General features: G+C 39.9%; 1 protein-coding gene across 10 annotated transcripts in view; it reads left to right on the top strand.

Moving 5' to 3' along the window:
- The window catches only part of LOC120767965 (serine/threonine-protein phosphatase 6 regulatory ankyrin repeat subunit A), a 28,876-nt gene that overhangs the window by 6,085 nt on the left and 2,500 nt on the right, over positions 1 to 20,291 (top strand). For 5 of the 10 annotated variants that reach the window (XM_040094360.1, XM_040094359.1, XM_040094362.1 and 2 more), the window contains exons 3-15: positions 3,299 to 3,400; positions 6,857 to 6,973; positions 10,130 to 10,222; positions 11,286 to 11,499; positions 11,605 to 11,900; positions 11,972 to 12,274; positions 12,340 to 13,767; positions 13,823 to 14,359; positions 14,431 to 14,637; positions 14,693 to 15,386; positions 15,745 to 15,843; positions 17,777 to 17,988; positions 20,117 to 20,245. In XM_040094360.1, the coding sequence (XP_039950294.1) occupies positions 3,299 to 3,400; positions 6,857 to 6,973; positions 10,130 to 10,222; positions 11,286 to 11,499; positions 11,605 to 11,900; positions 11,972 to 12,274; positions 12,340 to 13,767; positions 13,823 to 14,359; positions 14,431 to 14,637; positions 14,693 to 15,386; positions 15,745 to 15,843; positions 17,777 to 17,988; positions 20,117 to 20,245 (4,431 nt within the window). Of the gene's footprint in view, positions 1 to 3,298; positions 3,401 to 6,856; positions 6,974 to 10,129; positions 10,223 to 11,285; positions 11,500 to 11,604; positions 11,901 to 11,971; positions 12,275 to 12,339; positions 13,768 to 13,822; positions 14,360 to 14,430; positions 14,638 to 14,692; positions 15,387 to 15,744; positions 15,844 to 17,776; positions 17,989 to 18,283; positions 18,514 to 19,858; positions 20,246 to 20,291 lie in introns of those variants that run through there. The other 5 variants (XM_040094365.1, XM_040094363.1, XM_040094366.1 and 2 more) reach the window with 3 other exon arrangements.

The raw sequence follows: 20,291 nt of genomic DNA, 5'->3' as shown, positions 1-20,291 counted from the left end.
CACGCTCCTTAAGTTTTGAGTCATTAATGAAATTTTCTCTGAGTCACACCTTGCAATTTGCAAAGAGCCATAGAGTGCTTTTAATTAGAATATGGCATAAATTACTGGTCACTATGTTAATCATACGTAACGAAGAAGTGTGCATCTGATTATGTACATAATGATGAAAAGCATTTTTGGCAAGGTCTTTAATTAATGCCGCTGACTCAACACTATTTCTTTTAAGGTCATCAAGTTTTACATAAAAGAGGGAAGACATTTGTCGTTGGACTTCTTTAAAATCTTGTTATATGTTACTCTTTCTTTTCAACTATTTAAGGTTATGAGCGAAGATGTGTTTGTATCTATTTGAAAGCCGAAACTTTCTGTTAAAAATTATTACTAATATACTTGCTTGAAAACCTCGAAGAAGTTCAGTTCAAAAGGAACAGAAATGTAAGGCATAAGCAAGGATTGCCTAATTTCATGCAAGGCTTCACTTATGCGATGTCCAACATCGCGATAATAATTTCTAAACACTTTGCCACACCGCAAGAATAACCAATGGGCGCTGCTATTATATTTCGTTCAAACCATTGTAAGACAAAACAAAAGACAAAAGTCTACTTTTGCTGCTAAATGTGTATATCTATATATGTACATATATACACGAATATGTCCTAACCTAAGTACAAAACAAATCGAAACAAATAAACGGAAGCGCGAAATTTTCCAGCATATTTCACAGAGCGCGGAAATTTTGCTTTGCTTTAACCTACTTTCAAGCGAAGTGGTGTGAAGCGTTGAGGTTTCGGTAATAACTACTGATTGGAATAGGCATTGGGGCTTTCGGCAGTGGCTCTGTGAAGACATTGCATATGTATAAATAAGAAAGTACAGCATATGCCAGAATTATTACGGTGAGTGTAGATACAGTTCATTGGCCTATAAGGAGCATGGCATCGAGTTATTGAAGCTTAATAATTTAGAACCCATATAATTGTAATAAGCAATTAAAAAAATACTAAACAAGGAGTTGTGCTAACTTTACTTCTCTGGGTCTAAAGAATATGTGCGTACTCTGAAGATGTGGCGGTTTCGGTTAGAGGTAAATGCCCGAAGGAAAAAACTCGTTAATACCCCCGCAAACCGAGTAACGAATTGGTTCTAGATGGAAAGGAATATGGAATATGAAGAGCATACAAAAGGCAGGAGGTATATCCATTACTCTAGCTCTTAGAACAACGCCAACTCAGGCACTAAACGTCATTTTACATTTACTGCGAACAGTGTTGTTCTACATATAAGTAACTAGCAGCGAAATTAGCTCTTAGACTGAAGGAACCGTTCCCATTCTAAGATACTTCGAAAGTTCATGTTTCTACCCAAAACCACAGACTTTCGTAAAGTCCGTTTCCTAAAATTGCTTTCATTTCCATGAAAGGGTGGGCATCTAAGCAGATAGATCCCAATTTGTTAATCGAGTTGGAGGTGTGGTCTTTTCAGCAAAATTAGAGACCAATATCGTCTTCTGTTTACCAACCACTAGTTCAGACCAAATGTCTGTTCACAACAAGGAATTGTATGTGTACCACATATATTTAGCCAAGCGGCTTCAATCTCTCTAAAGTTTCTTAGGGTTTTAAAAGAGACTGTTTACAATAAGGAATATACAAGTATATACAGATAACCAAGCGGCTTTGAAATCACCAAATCACCAAAGTCTGTTGGGATTTCGAAGGAATGCCTTGATCTCTTAATGGATCTAACATCTCGATAAACTTGAAACGGATTCCAGAACCCCTCATTCACAGTTAGCAGGAATATTAGAAAACTCCGTAGCAGATAAACTACACAGAACAGGCGCCATCCTTCAATTAGACCCCGGAGAACAGAAAAATTATAGACCTTTGGCTTCTTGTAGTTATTTAATCGACAAACCTGTTATAAATATAGCGGAGTGTCGTTGGAGACAATCTATAACATGATTAATAAACAAGGAAATGTGGCATGAATAGAATATGGGCCGCACATTTCAAATATTAAAATTCAAAAGGAATGAGATAAGAACTCGAATAGGAGTGCTAACATGTCACTGTCTAATTGATCTGTCTAATTGGCAGACGAAACTAAAAACGCCACTAACTGGTTATTATAAAAGCTATAAGGAGATAGACCACCAACAATAATGTCATCGATGATGTCATGATGAGTCGACGATACGAGTTTTCGGAAGAAAGGTTCTGCAAAAGATGTATGGTTCTTTTATTATCATTGGCAACGGCGAATATCGCATCGATGGAACGCTGAGCTGTAAGAGGCAGCAGCAGCTTCGCTGGCTAGGTCATGTTCGAATGGACGAAAACACTCTAGCTCTGAAGGCTTTCGGCGCAGTACTTGCCGGGGGCAGCAGAGGTAGATCTCCACTCCCTTGGAAGGAGCAGGTGGAGAAGGACTTAGCTTCGCTTGGAATCTCCAATTGGCGCCACCTTGCGAAAAGGAGAACCATCTTATGTATAGTAAAAGAACTGCAATCGGTTGATTAAACTTTTTGCACTGATATTCACAGAGGATGTAATAAAGTGAGTTTTAGTCACTGTGGTTTTACCATGGGCCTCCTAAAAGCCTGGATGCGTCGTTAGAGAACCATACTACCTCCCCCCCTAAAATTAGCTAAAATGCATCGAACTAGTCCTGCTTCAAAACTAAAATATATGGCACTCATACATATGTCAGCGCTGCCAAGAAGAAAAAGAAATACGACCACACACGAAAGCTTTTCAAATTCTGCGAACTAAACTGTTTAAACGAAAAACTAGCTGGACATTAAGCACATGTGCTAAAGCAAAAACAAAAACACGGTTTGGAAGTCCATTAGTTTTCGTCATTACAACAGCTCCCCTAAATATCCGGTAGTAAATTTGCGAACAAAAGAAGTGAAAGAAAGTCAGGGTCAAATTTTATGCATTCGTTGCATGCCGCATGCCCCAAGCACTTTCTAAGCACTTGCATGTACGTATATGTGTGTGAGCGTTGCAAAGCGGTAAGAAATCACAAAGGTGTGTGCTTTTAGCCGTGCCAACAAGACGACCAATATAAACAAAGCTCAAATTATGGTTTATAAAGTGTGAATATTTCCTAAGTATGTGTGCTCTGAGGGCGTGGAAACTCATATGAGTAAAAATGCCGTTTCGTTGATCTAAAGTATACTTTCAATTAGCTAATCAAACGCCACATTTGTTCATATGTATTTAATGTCTTTAGGTCACAGTGATTGCTTTCACATCGCCTTCATTCATGCTTTCAATTCTCTTTGCAGGACAACTACAATGCCCTGCACATAGCGTCAATGTACTCGCGCGAGGATGTCGTCAAGTTGTTGCTGAATAAACGCGGCGTGGACCCGTACTCAACGGGTGGTGTAAGTATACCAAGTTATGAAGTAACACATTATTGACTCTAAGCATATTGTATACAACTGCAAGGCATTGCGCCAGATTTGCTTTCACTTGCATGCCCTTAAAGTCATATTTAGAGATGGAGATGTGTGAGTGTATAAGTAGAATTTAGGTGAACTTATGGGCAGGCATGACCATATTGGAAATTCCTGCATGCTCGAGTACGTAAAGGTCAAGTAGCATTGTTGCACATGCAGGTGGCACAAAGAAGTTAACAGCATGCATGCCCACCCTACACACACACCCACAAATATGCGACAAATATGCAGCCACACGAACTGCTCCTCACGCTCTCGTATGCCTTCTAATTCACATGTGGCGTGCAACTTTCACTTACTTGACCGTCGCTTGCCTTTGCCTAATTGCAGCAGCAATGACGAAGGTCGCCTAATTGTGATTGCCTAAGTATTGGCACGGCCTTTGCACCGGCAGCAAGAAAATGTGTGTAATTGATTAGTTTCTAATGCGCAAAGTCAGCAAGTTGTGGGCGCCTAAGTTATACATACATACATATATGTATATTTTCATTTATATTTTTGCATTATGTGAAGTGCATATAAGTTATTGAAGGCCTTCAACTCTTCGACATCAATATATAACTATAAAATTCCACAAAACCTTAATTATCCCGGCTTATGACGCCTGCATTGCCGTCTATCAATAAAATCTGCTCGAATTTGCTCGATCTGGCCCAAATCGATAAGCATTCCGTCCCCTGCTAACAGCGCTTGTCACCAACCCTCTGTTATGCACACAGATTTATTTATTTTTTTCGATAGTTTTACCTAAATTACCTTCCACGCCCACTATTACTTTATTCCTCGCATATTTGTTGTAAGTAAAAATTGCAGAAAATAAACAAAATTTCAGTAACTAAGCAAAAATTTGTGGGCAACCACCACCGATTGTTAGAAAGCATTTATTTTAATGACTTTCGCATATACCGTTGCCCACACACACACGCATTGAACTATGGCAGTAATGCAGTGTCTGTTGCTTCAGAGCTTTGTTTTTGCTTTTGTTGTAGTATTTTTGAAGTTATGTCGGCGGAATGCAACAGAATATCGGTTATATGTCAGACAAAAATAGTAATGCGCTGTTTAGCCCCTTCAAGTGCCACTGCATTTCTGAATTCAGGAAATGGTAGCCCGGCAAGCATTTTATTGCAAAATTTTTATATCGGTTAACATTGTAACTTTATTTGATTTCAGTTTAGTATAGACTTAGTATACTTACTGGTAGAAAAGGTACATAAAGATACATTTACCACTTTAGATACCATTTAGAAAATTGTAAATTTTATAAGACGAAATTTCTACTCCCATCAATTAAATTTAGCAAGAATAAAAACTTAATTAAACCAAAGTTGAATATTGAAATTAGTTTCAATTCCAACAGGGCTTACAAAAATGTCAAATTATAAAACAGAGATACAGTAGAAACTGATTTTATGGGGTAGTCGAAAAAATCTTTTCGTATTTGGTCATAGATGCCGTTGCAGGCGTATATTTCCAGTGCTACCAATCAATTTGTTGCTTAATGCTGGAAAGGTGAGATTTTAAGCTTCATTTAACCAAAAAAATTAAATTCGAGTATGTTAAAAAAAAGTTGTAGCTGTTCAAAAATGAGTGAAAATAATAAATAAATTCGCTATATTTTGAAATTTTTGTATAAAAAAGGGTAGAATGCCATGCAAACCACCAATGAAATCTGTGAAGTTTACGGAGACGATACAGTATCAGTTCGTGTAGCACAGCAATGGTTCGCTCGCTTGCGTTGTGGAAAATTCGATCAGAAAGATGCATCTCGCTATGGTCGACCTATCGTTGAAAAAGTCGATGAAATTATGGAAAAGATTGACCAAGACCGTCACAAAAGCAGTCATGACATCACTAAGGAACATTCATCATTAAACGATTTTGAACCATTTAAAAGAGGCTGGCTACAAAACGAAGCTCGAAGTTTGGGTACCATATGAATTGGCTCAGAAAAATTGAATGAACCGAATGAACATCGGCGATTCTTTGCTTAAACGAAATAAAATCGAACCTTTTCTGAAGCGAATGGTAACATGAGACAAGCGGTGGATCAAATACAACAATAAAGTGGGAAGAAAATTATGAACCAAGCGTGGTAAAGCTCAACAAATGGCCCAGATTGACGCCTCGAAAGGTTATGCGGAGTGTTTGGTGGGATTAGAAAGGAATCATCCACTATGTGTTACTCCAGCCTTGTCAAACTATTGAGTCCACATTTTACTGTCAACAACTGATGAAATTGAAGCAAGCAATCGACAAAAAACGGCCAGAACTGATCAACATAGAGGGCTTCGTCTTCCATCAGGACAACGCTAGAGCACACAAAACTTTGATGACTCGGCAAAAACTGAGAGCGCCTGGCTGGGAAGTTTTGATGCCTTCAGCATATAGCCCTGATCTTGCACTATCGGACTACCAGTTGCTTTGGACAATGCAGAACTTCCTTAATGGAGTAAAGTTGGCTTCAAGAGAAGCCTATGAAAATCCCTTGTTGCACTTTTTCGCCGAGAAACCAGCAAAGTTTTGCACTGATGGAATAATGTCTGTAGAAGAAATGCCAAAAAGTGGTCGACCAAAATGGTACATATTTGGTTTATTAAAGTTCATTATAAATATAAAAATTTAAATGAAGTTTGATTAGAAATACGAAAAGACTTTTTCGACTACCCAATATATACATGTACGCAGACCGTCTTCGCACAAGTTTACCACTTCTTAATATAAAATACTGCTTGCAGTAACTGAAAAGGGCCGCAATGAGTCCAATAAAGGCTTAAGTTAATTTCCTTTCAATCAAGTTTTCCTTCAGCTTCTCTTTCAACTAATCAGCTAAAAAGTATTTCTTTTTATTTTACTATGTTTTCAATTTTTTTTTTCCAAATTACTTTTAGTTGTCTGTTTATTTTGACAAAATTAGTGTTTTCTCATTCCCTGCAGGTTTAGTTGAGGTTTCACTGTACTTGAAATGAGTTACAGAAAATGCTTTTGAATGAATGGCATGCCTAACTTTAGAACAACGTTTTGCTGCGATTTCCATTTGTTCCCCTTCCTGCGTCACTTTTTTGTTCTTCTTGTTTAATTTTCACACCCATAATCGAAGATTTTCAAATAAATTTGTAGGCACTTGAATTTATTGCCACCAGTCGAGCAGTTACATTCGAGCCTGTCGAGTGGAGTGGTTGCAAAGATTGCTTATTTTTAGTTTCGGTTAGTAAAGTTTCAGCATTTTTATATTTATTACAAAAACGTGTTTTTATTAAAATTGAAAATAATTGTAAAAATTAAATTGAAAACTTGTGGGTATTATTTCATTTAGACCAAGTCAGTATTGCTCAATTCTAATAAACGAAATTTATTTATTAATTTATTCTTTACTCGTAGTCCCGCACCCAAACCGCTGTGCATCTGGTCTCCAGCCGTCAAACGGGCACTGCGACGAACATATTGCGCGCTTTACTTGCAGCAGCTGGGAAGGAAATCCGCTTGAAAGTAGACGGGGTGAGTAAAAAAAATAAATATTGAAAAATCAAACATTTTTATAGTATTAGTATATGAATATGCCTTAAGTTTAGTAGCATAAAACTATGCCATAGCAGAAATATAATCTGGATGGAGGAACATATAATAATGCATGTACAATACTCTAAAATTTAGACTTCTATATTGTCACAATAACTGCTCAAAACGCATGCATGGCGCAAATGCATACAAGCACAATTGGGGCGACAGTGCGTATGAGCGATACAAATAAAGCCTTTCAATAGGGAAGCGCATTTTAGTTATGTCCTTTGTTCATAGAGAAATGATAAACGTTTTGGGCGCCCACACTTTTCTAGACAACATATACTAAGTAAGTGCCACCAACTTCCCAATCCACCAACACTGAGCCAGTGTAGTCGTAGTCAACCTCCAGCCGTGCCACTTGGTGCCAACGTAAACAAAAGTGTAGTAAACGTGGCAGCAACGGAAATAACCAAGCTGGCAAGCAAGCAAACAACTAATAACAACAATAACAAAGTCATAACAAATGCGCTAAAAGTAAGAATTTGGGCAACCTGACGTATTCTAAACGAAAGAGAGAATGTGAAACACAAAACCGAATTGTGAAAAGGAAATGGAGGGAGCTTTTGAAAGCCAAGCAACATAAAAATGCAAATCCATAAATAATTTTATTGCATATACGAAGCTAATGAATGTAGCACAGCGCACAGCTCATGCAACTCAATTGATGTGGAGAATCCGACGACGAAGGCGCAACCCGCGCACAACGTTTTCAGCAGCACCAAAAAAAGTCGAAACACAAGTGAGACAGTGACAAGATTCCAGGCATGGCAACTTGTAAGCGATTGCAATGCAATAAATTAAGATTCAAATGTGATTCATTGCAGACAGATTAGTGCAACACGGAAGAACACTAGAGTGCAATAAAATTGCAGTGCCACTCTGAGAATGTTTAGCTGCTATTCTTCACAAATTATATCTAGAATTCCTATGAATTAACATTTTTTGTAGCTTGGAAAAACATAAGATTCATTTTTGGAACTTCGAAAAAAGTTTTCAATTTTCAATATAATAATTGATATTTCCTTTATACACATGCATGTATATAAAGCCGAAAACTGCAATACAAAATCTATAGAAATTCAGTAAATGCCAACATTTTGAACGCAACTGTATATTACCAACCATTACACTCACAACTGTGAACTACTTTTTGCTTTGCCGCCCAACCACTTAACGGTAAACTTGGCTCTGTTTTATATTATATGCATACATGTGTTATACACGTATGTATGTGTGTAGGTTTGTGTGGAGACTCTGTCCATTCTTCAAATATCTCCTTGGCACGCAAAAAGTTGTTGTTGTGTAAGTGAATACGAAAGTGTCTGCGGCAATAAGTTGGCGTCGGCGAAGTTTGTGAGTTGAACTCTTTATGAATGCAGCAAACTGCCAGGCCTCGCGACAAATGAGTTCAACTCAACACAGACCCACTTAACATACCTTACGTACTAACTACATTACGTGTAGATATGTATGTATGTTGCACAGTTATACAAAGCAGACTGACGCTGACAATAGTTAACATGTTTGAAAAACTATTACAGTTTCCAAGTAACAATGGCATAAACACGCACCTTGCAACATTTCCGTAGACACCATTGTAATGCGTGGAAAATGCAGCATACTTTAAGGCGCAATTCAATTACGACAAAAACAAACGAGTCGAAGAATGCATTACTACGGAAATGTTAAACAAACGGCGTCTGAAAATCAATAAATGGCTCCTTCGCAGGGAGGATACGTGGTTAAATGTTTGTTGTTGGCATAAAAAATAATAACTTTTGCATAAAAGAGTTTATTTGTGGTAGACAAGGCATTTTTGAGGAAAAAAACATCGAGTACAGAGATTTCTCAATATGATAAGTTAAGCTGTTACTTCTTTTAGTCACGGTTATTGAAAATAAAATAACTTAATACGAGCACAGGTCAATTGAAATGTCCGCATCCTACCATTTCTTATTTCTTTATTCAAAATAGTTCCTTTCAAGGCTGATACGCTGATCATAGCGACTCTCCAACTTTTCGATACCATTTTTGTAGCACGATTTGTGCTTTGTTTCAAAATAGACCTCAGTTTCGGCGATCACCGCTTCATTCGATGAAAATTTCTTCCCAACGAACATTCTTTTTGAATCCAAGAACAGCAAAAGTCGCCAGATCTGGACAATACGATGGATGTGGAAGCAATTCAAAGTGCAATTTATGAATTTTTGCCATCTTTTCACTGACTTGTGACAAGGTTTACATTATCTTGATGAAAGGCACTTTTTTCTTCAAATACGTCCTTCAAATACTCCAATAGTGGCTACGTAAGGGTCACTGTTGATAGCTTTTCCTTTTTAAGTTAGTCAGTAAAAATTATTCCATGCGGATCCCACAATATAGACGTCACAAACTTGCCAGTCGACTGTTGCTTTTTTCAAAGCTTTGAAGCGGGTTCATCGAATGCAGACCCCTCGGATGACCGTCGATTGGACGTCGTAGTAAAATGATGGAGCCATGTTTCATCCATCGTCACATATCGACGAAAAAGCTCTGATTTATTACACTCGAACATCTCCAAACACTGTTCTGAATTATCAGGTTGCAAAGAAGTTTCTCATACCCAAATATTCGTGTTTGATATAATTTAAACGTCATTCAGTTCATATCTTTGGCGTTTCTGCTTTCTCAAACAACTTCTCTTTACGGCCTTCCAAAATTATTTTTGGGACTTTTTTGATATTTCTGTCGGTAACAACCTCTTTTGGGGGTCCACTGCATCTACCGTCCTCGGTGCTCATTTCAGCACGTCTAATCTTAGCAAACCAATCCTCAATGGTTTATTTTCATAGGGCAGTGTCCGAAAACTCGTCATAAAGCCAAGTGTATGAGTTAACTGTATTTTTCTCTTTTCAAAAACCAATATGTTATCTACATGCGAAATTCCTTTTTATCAATTTTTTCACATTATTAAAAGTTGCTTCACTCAAAATGATATAATTCATAAGCTGTCAAATATATTACATATATATAATCGCTTTTTGAAAGTTAGGGCTAACTATACCTACATACATATTTACGGATTTAATATTTATTTATATTTTTTTGCAGAGAGGCAAAGTCCCGTTGCTGCTTGCGGTAGAGTCTGGTAATCAATCTATGGTTAGAGAGCTGCTCTCAGCTCAAACGTCGGACCAACTGAAGGTAAGACATGGAACATGGAACTTCCTAGTCAAAAAGCTATAACGCATGTACATATGTGTGTTGTATAATAAATAAATTTTAGATATAACCTTGACTTGGCAAATTCTCTAAAAATTTATGGTTATGCTAATAAAGAAACTGGTTTTTGTAACAGTAAATAAAAACGGAACCGAATCGGCACACTTCCTGCAAAAAACTCGCACGCGTCGGTCTGCTATGCACCGTTATTTATTGCAAGCATGTTTGCACGCTTTTCGCGGCGGATCGTCCGGCCCACGTGTGCCAAGAAAGGCTATGCACGCAGCGCCAGTGACATTGACGGCCGTCGCCTGCCACAAACAAGAAGTGGCACGCGGTCGAGCCGTTTGATATGCAGTTGCAAACTCTGGCTGGCACTTTATTAAGTCGTTGCGCCAGCAAGTATGCACCGTTCAGACGGCAGCACTTCAACTTTATAAAAGCAGTTGGTGTTGCAAATTAAAATTTCCACTCACCTATGCGTTGACTAAATTGGCAGCGGCGTGCAGTGGGTCATGGCAGTTGGGCTGGCGGTCACAGCATTGCATTTGCGCGCAGTGAAGTTATTGTTCATGCGAGGAATTCCCATGAACTAATTTTAAGCGAAACTTTTTTCACCGCCGATTCACTTTTCTCATGCGGTTACGAGTCACGCAAGCCGTCTTTGAAGACTCATGCGCTTCATTGGCTTCTTTCAAATTAAGCTGTGTGCTCACTGTTGGCCATGTGAAACGGTGTCAAAATTTAATTTAATTAAACGCATTTAATAGAGCTCTTGGTTGATATATTCTTCGTTCTTTATCCACCATATATGTATGTATGAGTTTTCGTTATTCACTTAAATGGCGAAAACTTAAAGCTCAGACTTCACCTTCACATTCAACTTGCATATAATTTTCTAAACCGGTGTCGGCAGCATAAGCCACCACCATATCGGCGATTTATTTATTTATTTTTTTTGATTTTTCAATTTTCTAATTTTTGCATTTTTTTACTCTGGCTTATCACTGCCTGTAATCGAAAACCTGCCTTTCACTTTCTACAGGCAACAACGGCTAATGGAGACACGGCCTTACATTTGGCCGCCAGACGACGGGACGTCGATATGGTCCGTATACTCGTCGATTACGGCACCAATGTCGACACACAAAATGGCGAGGGTCAGACGCCGTTGCACATAGCGGCCGCTGAGGGCGACGAAGCTTTACTCAAGTACTTCTACGGCGTGCGCGCCTCTGCGTCCATTGCGGATAATCAAGGTATCTGCCTTTTCTTTCCCGCCATTATTCTGCTCTACATACCTAACCTTAAATTTTGCCTTATTTTTGTGTTGTTGTGTGTTTGCGTTGTCTGCTGACGCGCAGATCGTACACCGATGCATTTAGCTGCTGAGAATGGCCATGCGCACATCATTGAAATTTTGGCGGACAAATTCAAGGCGAGCATCTTCGAACGCACAAAGGATGGCAGCACGCTGATGCATATCGCCTCGCTGAATGGCCATGCCGAGTGCGCGACGATGCTCTTCAAGAAGGGCGTCTATCTACACATGCCAAATAAGAATGGCGCGCGCAGCATTCACACCGCGGCCGCGTACGGCCACACCGGCATCATCAATACGCTCCTGCAGAAGGGCGAGAAAGTTGATGTCACGACGAATGTGGGTATCATTTGCTTATGTCAGCTAGTTATTGTTGAAAATATTTCTCACTGTACGAATTGCATTTGCAGGAGAACTACACTGCACTCCACATCGCCGTTGAGTCCGCGAAGCCGGCTGTCGTCGAGACATTGCTGGGCTTCGGCGCCGATGTCCATGTCCGTGGAGGTACAATGCACGAAACGCCGCTGCATATAGCTGCACGAGTTAAGGATGGCGATCGTTGTGCCTTAATGCTCCTTAAGTCCGGAGCTAGTCCCAATTTAACTACCGATGATGGCCTGACGCCGGTGCATGTAGCCGCGCGTAACGGTAATCTGGCAACGCTGATACAACTCCTCGAAGATGGTGGCGATCCACTTTACAAATCCAATGTAAGTCCAATTTAAACCGCACCACAAGCGCATATAATCAACAATTTTAATTTAATTTCCCGCAGACTGGCGAAACATCGCTACATATGGCCTGCCGTTCCTGTCATCCCGAAATCGTACGTCATCTCATCGAGATGGTTAAGGAGAAACATGGCCCTGATAAAGCTACCACCTATATTAATTCAGTGAACGACGACGGCGCGACCGCACTACACTATACATGTCAAATCACCAAAGAGGAGGTAAAAATACCCGAGTCCGATAAGGAAATTGTTCGCATGTTACTCGAAAATGGTGCAGACGTAACTCTGCAAACGAAAAATGTTCTGGAGACTGCTTTCCATTATTGTGCCGTCGCTGGAAATAACGACGTTCTGATGGAGATGATTGCCCACATGAATCCCACTGACATACAGAAAGCCATGAATCGACAGACGTCGGTTGGCTGGACGCCGTTGCTAATCGCCTGTCACCGCGGGCACATGGAGCTGGTCAACAACCTTTTAGCGAATCATGCCAGAGTGGATGTGTTCGATATTGAGGGCCGTTCTGCCCTGCATTTGGCTGCCGAACGAGGGTATCTGCACGTGTGCGACGCTCTGCTCACCAATAAAGCGTTCATCAATTCGAAATCGCGTGTCGGTCGCACGGCGCTACATCTGGCAGCGATGAATGGCTTCACGCATCTCGTGAAGTTCCTCATCAAGGATCATAATGCCGTCATCGATATATTGACACTACGCAAGCAAACGCCTCTCCATCTAGCCGCAGCTAGTGGACAGATGGAGGTATGTCAGCTTCTACTTGAGCTCGGCGCTAATATAGATGCGACCGATGATCTGGGTCAAAAACCCATACATGTCGCTGCGCAGAACAACTACTCTGAAGTGGCCAAATTATTCCTACAACAACATCCATCGCTGGTGAATGCCACCAGTAAGGATGGAAACACCTGCGCACATATCGCTGCAATGCAGGGTTCGGTGAAGGTGATCGAGGAGCTAATGAAGTTCGATCGTTCTGGCGTGATATCGGCTAGAAACAAATTGACTGATGCCACACCGCTACAACTGGCGGCCGAGGGTGGACATGCGGACGTGGTGAAGGCGTTGGTGCGTGCGGGCGCCTCCTGCACGGATGAGAATAAAGCTGGTTTCACTGCGGTGCATTTAGCGGCACAGAACGGTCATGGCCAGGTATTGGATGCGTTGAAAAGTACCAATTCTTTGAGGATAACCAGCAAGAAATTGGGACTGACGCCGTTGCATGTGGCAGCCTACTACGGACAAGCGGACACCGTGCGCGAGCTATTGACGAGCGTGCCGGCGACAGTGAAATCGGAACCACCGACCGGACAAAGCCTCTTCGGTGAATTGGGGGCGGAATCTGGCATGACACCGTTACATTTGGCGGCATTCTCGGGAAATGAAAATGTGGTGCGACTGCTACTGAACTCGGCTGGAGTGCAAGTAGAGGCGGCAACGACAGAGAATGTGAGTTTTTGATATTTCTTCAAAAGTGACGCTTGAAATATATTTTATTCTGCAGGGTTATAATCCACTCCATTTGGCTTGCTTCGGTGGTCACATGTCAGTGGTTGGCTTACTTCTGAGTCGCTCAGCAGAACTCCTCCAATCGACGGATCGTCATGGCCGGACCGGTCTACACATCGCCTCCATGCACGGCCATATACAGATGGTGGAGATTCTGTTGGGTCAAGGCGCAGAGATAAATGCCACCGACAAAAATGGTTGGACGTCACTGCATTGTGCTGCCAAAGCCGGCCACTTGGAAGTTGTGAAATTACTATGTGAGGCAGGCGCCTCACCAAAGTCGGAGACGAACTACGGTTGTGCGGCAATATGGTTTGCCGCTTCCGAAGGCCACAACGATGTGCTGCGGTATCTGATGAACAAAGAACACGATACATACAGCCTGATGGAAGACAAACGGTTTGTGTACAATTTAATGGTTGTCTCCAAAAATCACAACAACAAACCGATACAAGAATTTGTGCTGGTGTCGCCCGCACCTGTCGATACCGCAGCAAAGTTATCCAATATCTATATAAACTTATCAACAAAGGTTGGTGCAACGGAGATAGAAATATATTCACAAACGTTTGAACAAATGATTTCATACAATCTTCGAAATAGGAAAAAGAACGCGCCAAAGACCTAGTAGCCGCCGGCAAACAATGCGAAGCAATGGCAACCGAGCTGCTGGCACTTGCTGCCGGTTCGGACTCGGCAGGCAAAATACTTCAAGCCACAGACCGGAGAAATGTGGAGTTCTTGGACGTGCTCATCGAAAACGAGCAAAAAGAAGTTATTGCACATACCGTAGTTCAGCGCTATCTGCAGGTAAGTGTGTCGAAAGTTCAAAGACCTAAACTGCTCATTTCTTAAATTCATGTAGGAACTCTGGAGGGGGTCACTAACATGGGCATCCTGGAAAATATTGCTACTCTTGGTGGCATTTATTGTATGCCCGCCTGTTTGGATTGGCTTCACCTTTCCGATGGGTCACAAATTCAACAAAGTGCCTATCATAAAGTTCATGTCCTATCTCACTTCACACATATACCTAATGATTCATCTAAGTATTGTGGGCATAACGCCCATATATCCGGTGCTACGACTAAGTTTGGTCCCCTACTGGTACGAAATTGGGCTACTTATTTGGTTGAGCGGCCTACTTTTGTTCGAGCTGACAAATCCATCAGACAAATCTGGATTGGGATCAATTAAACTGTTGGTGCTGCTACTGGGCATGGCCGGTGTGGGCGTACATGTGGCCGCGTTCGTCTTCGTCTCTAAACTATACTGGCCAACACTAATCTACTGTCGCAATCAATGTTTCGCTTTGGCCTTTCTATTGGCTTGCGTGCAAATATTGGACTTCCTTTCGTTTCATCATCTCTTCGGGCCGTGGGCCATCATCATTGGCGATCTGCTTAAGGATCTGGCACGCTTTCTGGCTGTGCTTGCGATTTTCGTCTTTGGCTTTTCCATGCATATTGTGGCACTAAATCAGTCATTCGCGAATCTAAAGCCGGAAGATTTGAGAGGCTTCGAAAAGCGCAATCGCAATCGAGGGTACTTCAGTGACGGTAAGTTTTTTGTACGTTGGTGTTTCGTGTTTGTAATTTCATGTGTTTCATAAAATAGATTTTCGGTTTTTTGTACAAAGAAGAGTGTCTTTGATGGACCGCCATTGGAGGCACTTTTCTCATTTATCTAATATTTATTGAAATCAAATTACTGTATGGATAAGTATCTATCTTGAAGGTAACACAAATCGTTGCTTTCAAGTTAAGAGTCTCAGTTATAGCTTGCATGCCGAACAATTACAGACCACTCGTATTAGATGCTCTTGCAGCATTACTGCAGCTGCTGCTTAAAAGAAAACTTCTAAATGTGAACTCAAATGAATCTTTGTATTTCTCTTACAATTCGAAAACTGCACAGACGATATGCCGACACCGCGTCCTCCCCTCAGTCCCGCTGAGCGTTATGTCGATAGCCGAAGTTTATCGAGCGAATTTCGTCGCAAGCATAAAGATGATCGTAAGTTGAAGTTGATTTAGCTAATCGTCAAGATTATGTGCGGCGCTTCGGTGCCGTTCTTACTTAGTGGGTGTGTTTTGTTTGTTTTCCGCCTTCGATGTTGTGTCTACACTTTTGAATACCCACTTGGGAATGCTCTCTTGCGGCATCCACATAGCGCTGAGAATTCAAGCGATTCAATTTAAAGGGCATGTTAGCTTTGAGTGGTCATCACATCCCCATCTGTGCATCCTTGATGTTGTGTCTAAATGTTTGCTACGGTTTTACACATGAACTGTTTTTGATGGAATGCTTTTTCGATTTATTTGTTCTCATTCTGTTTCTTCTTCGTTCAATCCTATCCTTGAATTATTTAGCATGCTTACTAACTACTGCTTCACCAAATTGTTTTACTATACTTTAAAGTTATACTTATCCACTTTTACTAAATTTTTAGTTTTCTCTAATTTTAAAGCTGTTTGCACTGTTTTCGCCTATAAACTTTATAAAATTCACCTCACTAGGCACTTTTGTCCTTTTTCGTTTCTCTCAAAAAACTTTCAGAAGAAATAGAGATATATAGGGTATTTCCTTTGACTTCGGTTGGAGCGTAGGACTAAAAGAAATATATATACTATATCATATCCATACTATAAATTCGTTTTTTAGAGTTTAGGATTAAATTTCATGATTTTCTCTTTACTGTCACACTCGCCCATATTATCCGATGAATATTGTATTAATTGTAAAATTGTGATTTCTGTTAACTGAAACGTTTGAAACGAAATGATGAAGCCATGTATAGAACGCAAGTGAGGAAAGTTCTCTGAACCCCATTCACTTGGGAGTGGCCAGAACTGATTATTTTACATATGGCTCAAGCAGCTCACGTCTTCCGCTCTTAGATCAATGAAAGAACTGAAACGTTTGGTATCATTAAAATGGTGGGAGATTTTGGTATCATTAAAATGGTGGGAGATTATTTTCGACACGACAAAGTGACATCAGACCAGATCAGCAGTAGACACTAACCGAAACTGACCCGGATTTTTATCCAGTCAAGGCCTGTCAACTCAGCGACAGCCCTCGAAATAACTTCCGAAATATTTTCTGCCTCTACGACAACAACAACAACAACAACAAGCACAATATATCCTTAGAGCTTTTCATGATTCGATTGTGAGAACCTGCCATATTTTCTTACCAACGATATCAATTCTCTTCCGTTTTGAACGCTTAACATTACGAAGATGACTATCTTGAACTGAACCATGCTGGTCTTCATAATCCAAACGCATAATCACCAAATCCAACCCTAAATATTTGCACAGATGAGACAGTTTTCTATAAAAATGCGCTAGTAATAGAAGGCGGTGAAAATATGTCAAATTTTATCGAGGAGATTTCGCGATTTGATTTCCAAATTTCGTAAAAATTTTACGTTTGATTTCATGTCTGTACTTTTTAGAGTGTCTGTATTAATTTGAGTTATTTTTCAGTGTTCGCATTCTTTTGCTTAATATGCCGTTATATTTTCGGTTACTTTGATTTTTTATTAGAAACAATACTAACCATATTCAAAAGACGCATGTTGATGTTTGTTTATCTTAACCTACAAAGGGGTTCCAACAGCTTCTGCACAAAGCAATGTCGATTTTAGTTTCTCGTACCTCAAAACTGTGTAGCTTTAAACGTGAGTGATGCACTAGCCCAAACCAAGTTAAGCGAAACGCTGCCACGCCTCACAGTCACTCGATGTCCAAATGCGTAAAATGCCGCTAATGTGTTGCCAATTATTTGTAAAATCCTAATGAAGCTCTACTAATTATGCTACCTATTGGCGTTTATTTCGATTCCATTGCTATCCTATACATAACAACAACACAAATCTCCCAAAATCCAAAAACAAAAACTAAAAAAATTATGAAAAACTGCAAATCTAATAAAAAAAAAGGACCGATGACGCCATTTTTGGCTTTCGAGCGCCTCTTCTTCGCCGTATTTGGACAGACAACGACCGTGGACATCAATCCTATGCGCCATCTGCGCCCCGAATGGACCGAGGTCCTGTTCAAGTTCGTATTCGGCATCTATTTGCTTGTGTCTGTGGTTGTTCTTATTAATTTGCTCATTGCTATGATGTCGGATACTTATCAACGCATACAGGTTGGTATTGCATGCAACTTTTATTAACAAGAATTTTTTTGTGTTTCTTCTCTTCCTCCCTTCCACTTTACCATTACTTAAATAATACAAAATTATAATAATAACAATAAACACGTTGCGACTGTTGTGTGAAACGGAAAATGGCGTTCGACGAACATATATGGATACCGCCAATGCTGTGACCCACTGCTTGTCGGTGGTGATTTTGTTTTATTTATTTATATTTATTCTTTTTTTATACCCCACCGTGGGTCATATGTTATTGTATTTATTTCGGTATGGCGCTGGAATGTAGTGCGCATGCATCCGATTACCTCCTTTGAGTTGCTCTTCTTCGCCGTGTTCGGCCAGACGACAACCGAACAAACGCAGGTCGACAAGATACTGAACGTGGCCGAGCCCACTCAGCCGTATTGGGTGGAGTATCTGTTCAAAATCGTTTTCGGCATTTATATGCTGGTGTCGGTGGTTGTGCTAATCAACCTGTTGATTGCCATGATGTCTGACACCTATCAACGGATTCAGGTAGTATTCTTTTGCTTTGCCGACTAACGGTGCATACCATACTTAAAGCCATACTATCTTTACTATATACATCAATACTTATGTGATTATGACTTTTTGTTTACCAATGCCTTGGTCTCGAGCCACTGAGAGAGTATGTAATTTATAGGGTTCAAAGGAGAGAAGCAAACAAATAGAGCAATCTCTTTTGCCGCGAGATGTGAAATATTTTAATTACGAAACTGTTTAGAGATATTGCGCAATATTTCGTAAGCTTCTTACAATTTGTCTTCAAATCATTAATGTACATATATAACTATAGCCTTACTACAAAAAATTACAAAAAAGTCGCAAACATATTTTTAAAAATAAAATGATTTTGATTTGAGCGATTTGCGCGCATGAAAGTTAAGTGCCAAATATTGAAAATATGCTACTTAAAGCTTCTACGGCCTAACTGCTTTCATAACTACCTAATGTAAATAAGCTTAGAGCGCCGCAGTGCTTGATGCCATTTAGGGTTTAAGTTAAGCTTTCACCAAACTTAGAGTAAGTCCATCATTTGCCCAGACTTGCAACTTCCGTTCACGTAACCCGACGTTATGAGTGTTCGCAAGGCGATCTTAAAGATACAATCTATGCAACAACAGTTGTTTCTTTACGATAACAAACTGCTACTGTGAAATGCTTAGCTTTTCGAACTTTTGCTAAATGTGTACAAGCCAAACTAATTGCTTGCATACTAGAATACTAGAAGTTGAGAGTTGACTTCAAAATTGTGTTACATAATGCTTCTGTGTGTGCGCTTCGTCATACTAGAATACGGTAGACTAGAAATATGCTTACAAACAAGTGCCGAGCTTTTAGGCTTCTAATAGTTACAAAAACAAAGACTGCGCGCTTTCAGTGTGAGAATATGAATAGTTTTAGTGAGTTCATTTGTCAATGTGTTTGTGCTTTGTGTCTACATATTTGCATGTTCCGTTGCATGGCAATTAACTGATAATTTCATTTATTTATGAATTATTGTGAATTTCTAATATTGTTTAGCTTTCAATGAAAAGTGAAAGCTGTCGCTGCTTTGCATAAAATACTGCAAGCGCTTAAAGGGCGTGCTTCGAAAGCTTTCACGTAAAAATTGAGGTCTTATTGCGTTGATATTATGGGTTCAAACGCGAAGGCAGCTGGTGGTAAGATCTCGATTTCTTCTCTACAAGCAAGTGATTGTAAGAAAGTTGAGAGCAAAACAGTATTAGAAATCGTTTTATATTATTTTAAAAGCTTTAAAGCCCACATATACATACATATATACATATCAATATATATATATATATGTCTAACAAATACTACAAACGTTCTTTTTCAGCATTAAAAATAAAAGAAAAATTTGTTTATTGAAATTAAAAGTGTTTAGTGCTTCGAAAATTAAACATTGCATATACTATGTTTATTTCTCCCATACACACATCTCATTGTACATACATATGCTGGAATGCAACCCTACATTCCAATCAACCTCATCACATCATAAATGCCTGCTCCTTGGATTGCGCTGTTTTTAAAACCAAAAACAAAAAACAAAAACACAAAAAATGTACAATAAAATTCGCTTTGAGAAATTCAGGCTCAATCCGATATTGAATGGAAATTTGGTCTGTCCAAGCTTATACGTAACATGCATCGCACAACAACTGCGCCATCGCCACTTAATTTAGTTACCACATGGTTTATGTGGATCGTCGAGAAGGTCAAGGTAATCTAGAAGCGTGTCTAACAGCTGCTCTGCGGGTCTATCCGCC

This window comes from Bactrocera tryoni, chromosome 2 (genome assembly GCF_016617805.1).
Source record: "Bactrocera tryoni isolate S06 chromosome 2, CSIRO_BtryS06_freeze2, whole genome shotgun sequence".
NCBI lineage: Eukaryota > Metazoa > Arthropoda > Insecta > Diptera > Tephritidae > Bactrocera > Bactrocera tryoni.
The sequence above is the reverse complement of the archived record's forward strand: the minus strand, read 5'-3'. Positions and strand labels throughout refer to the sequence as shown.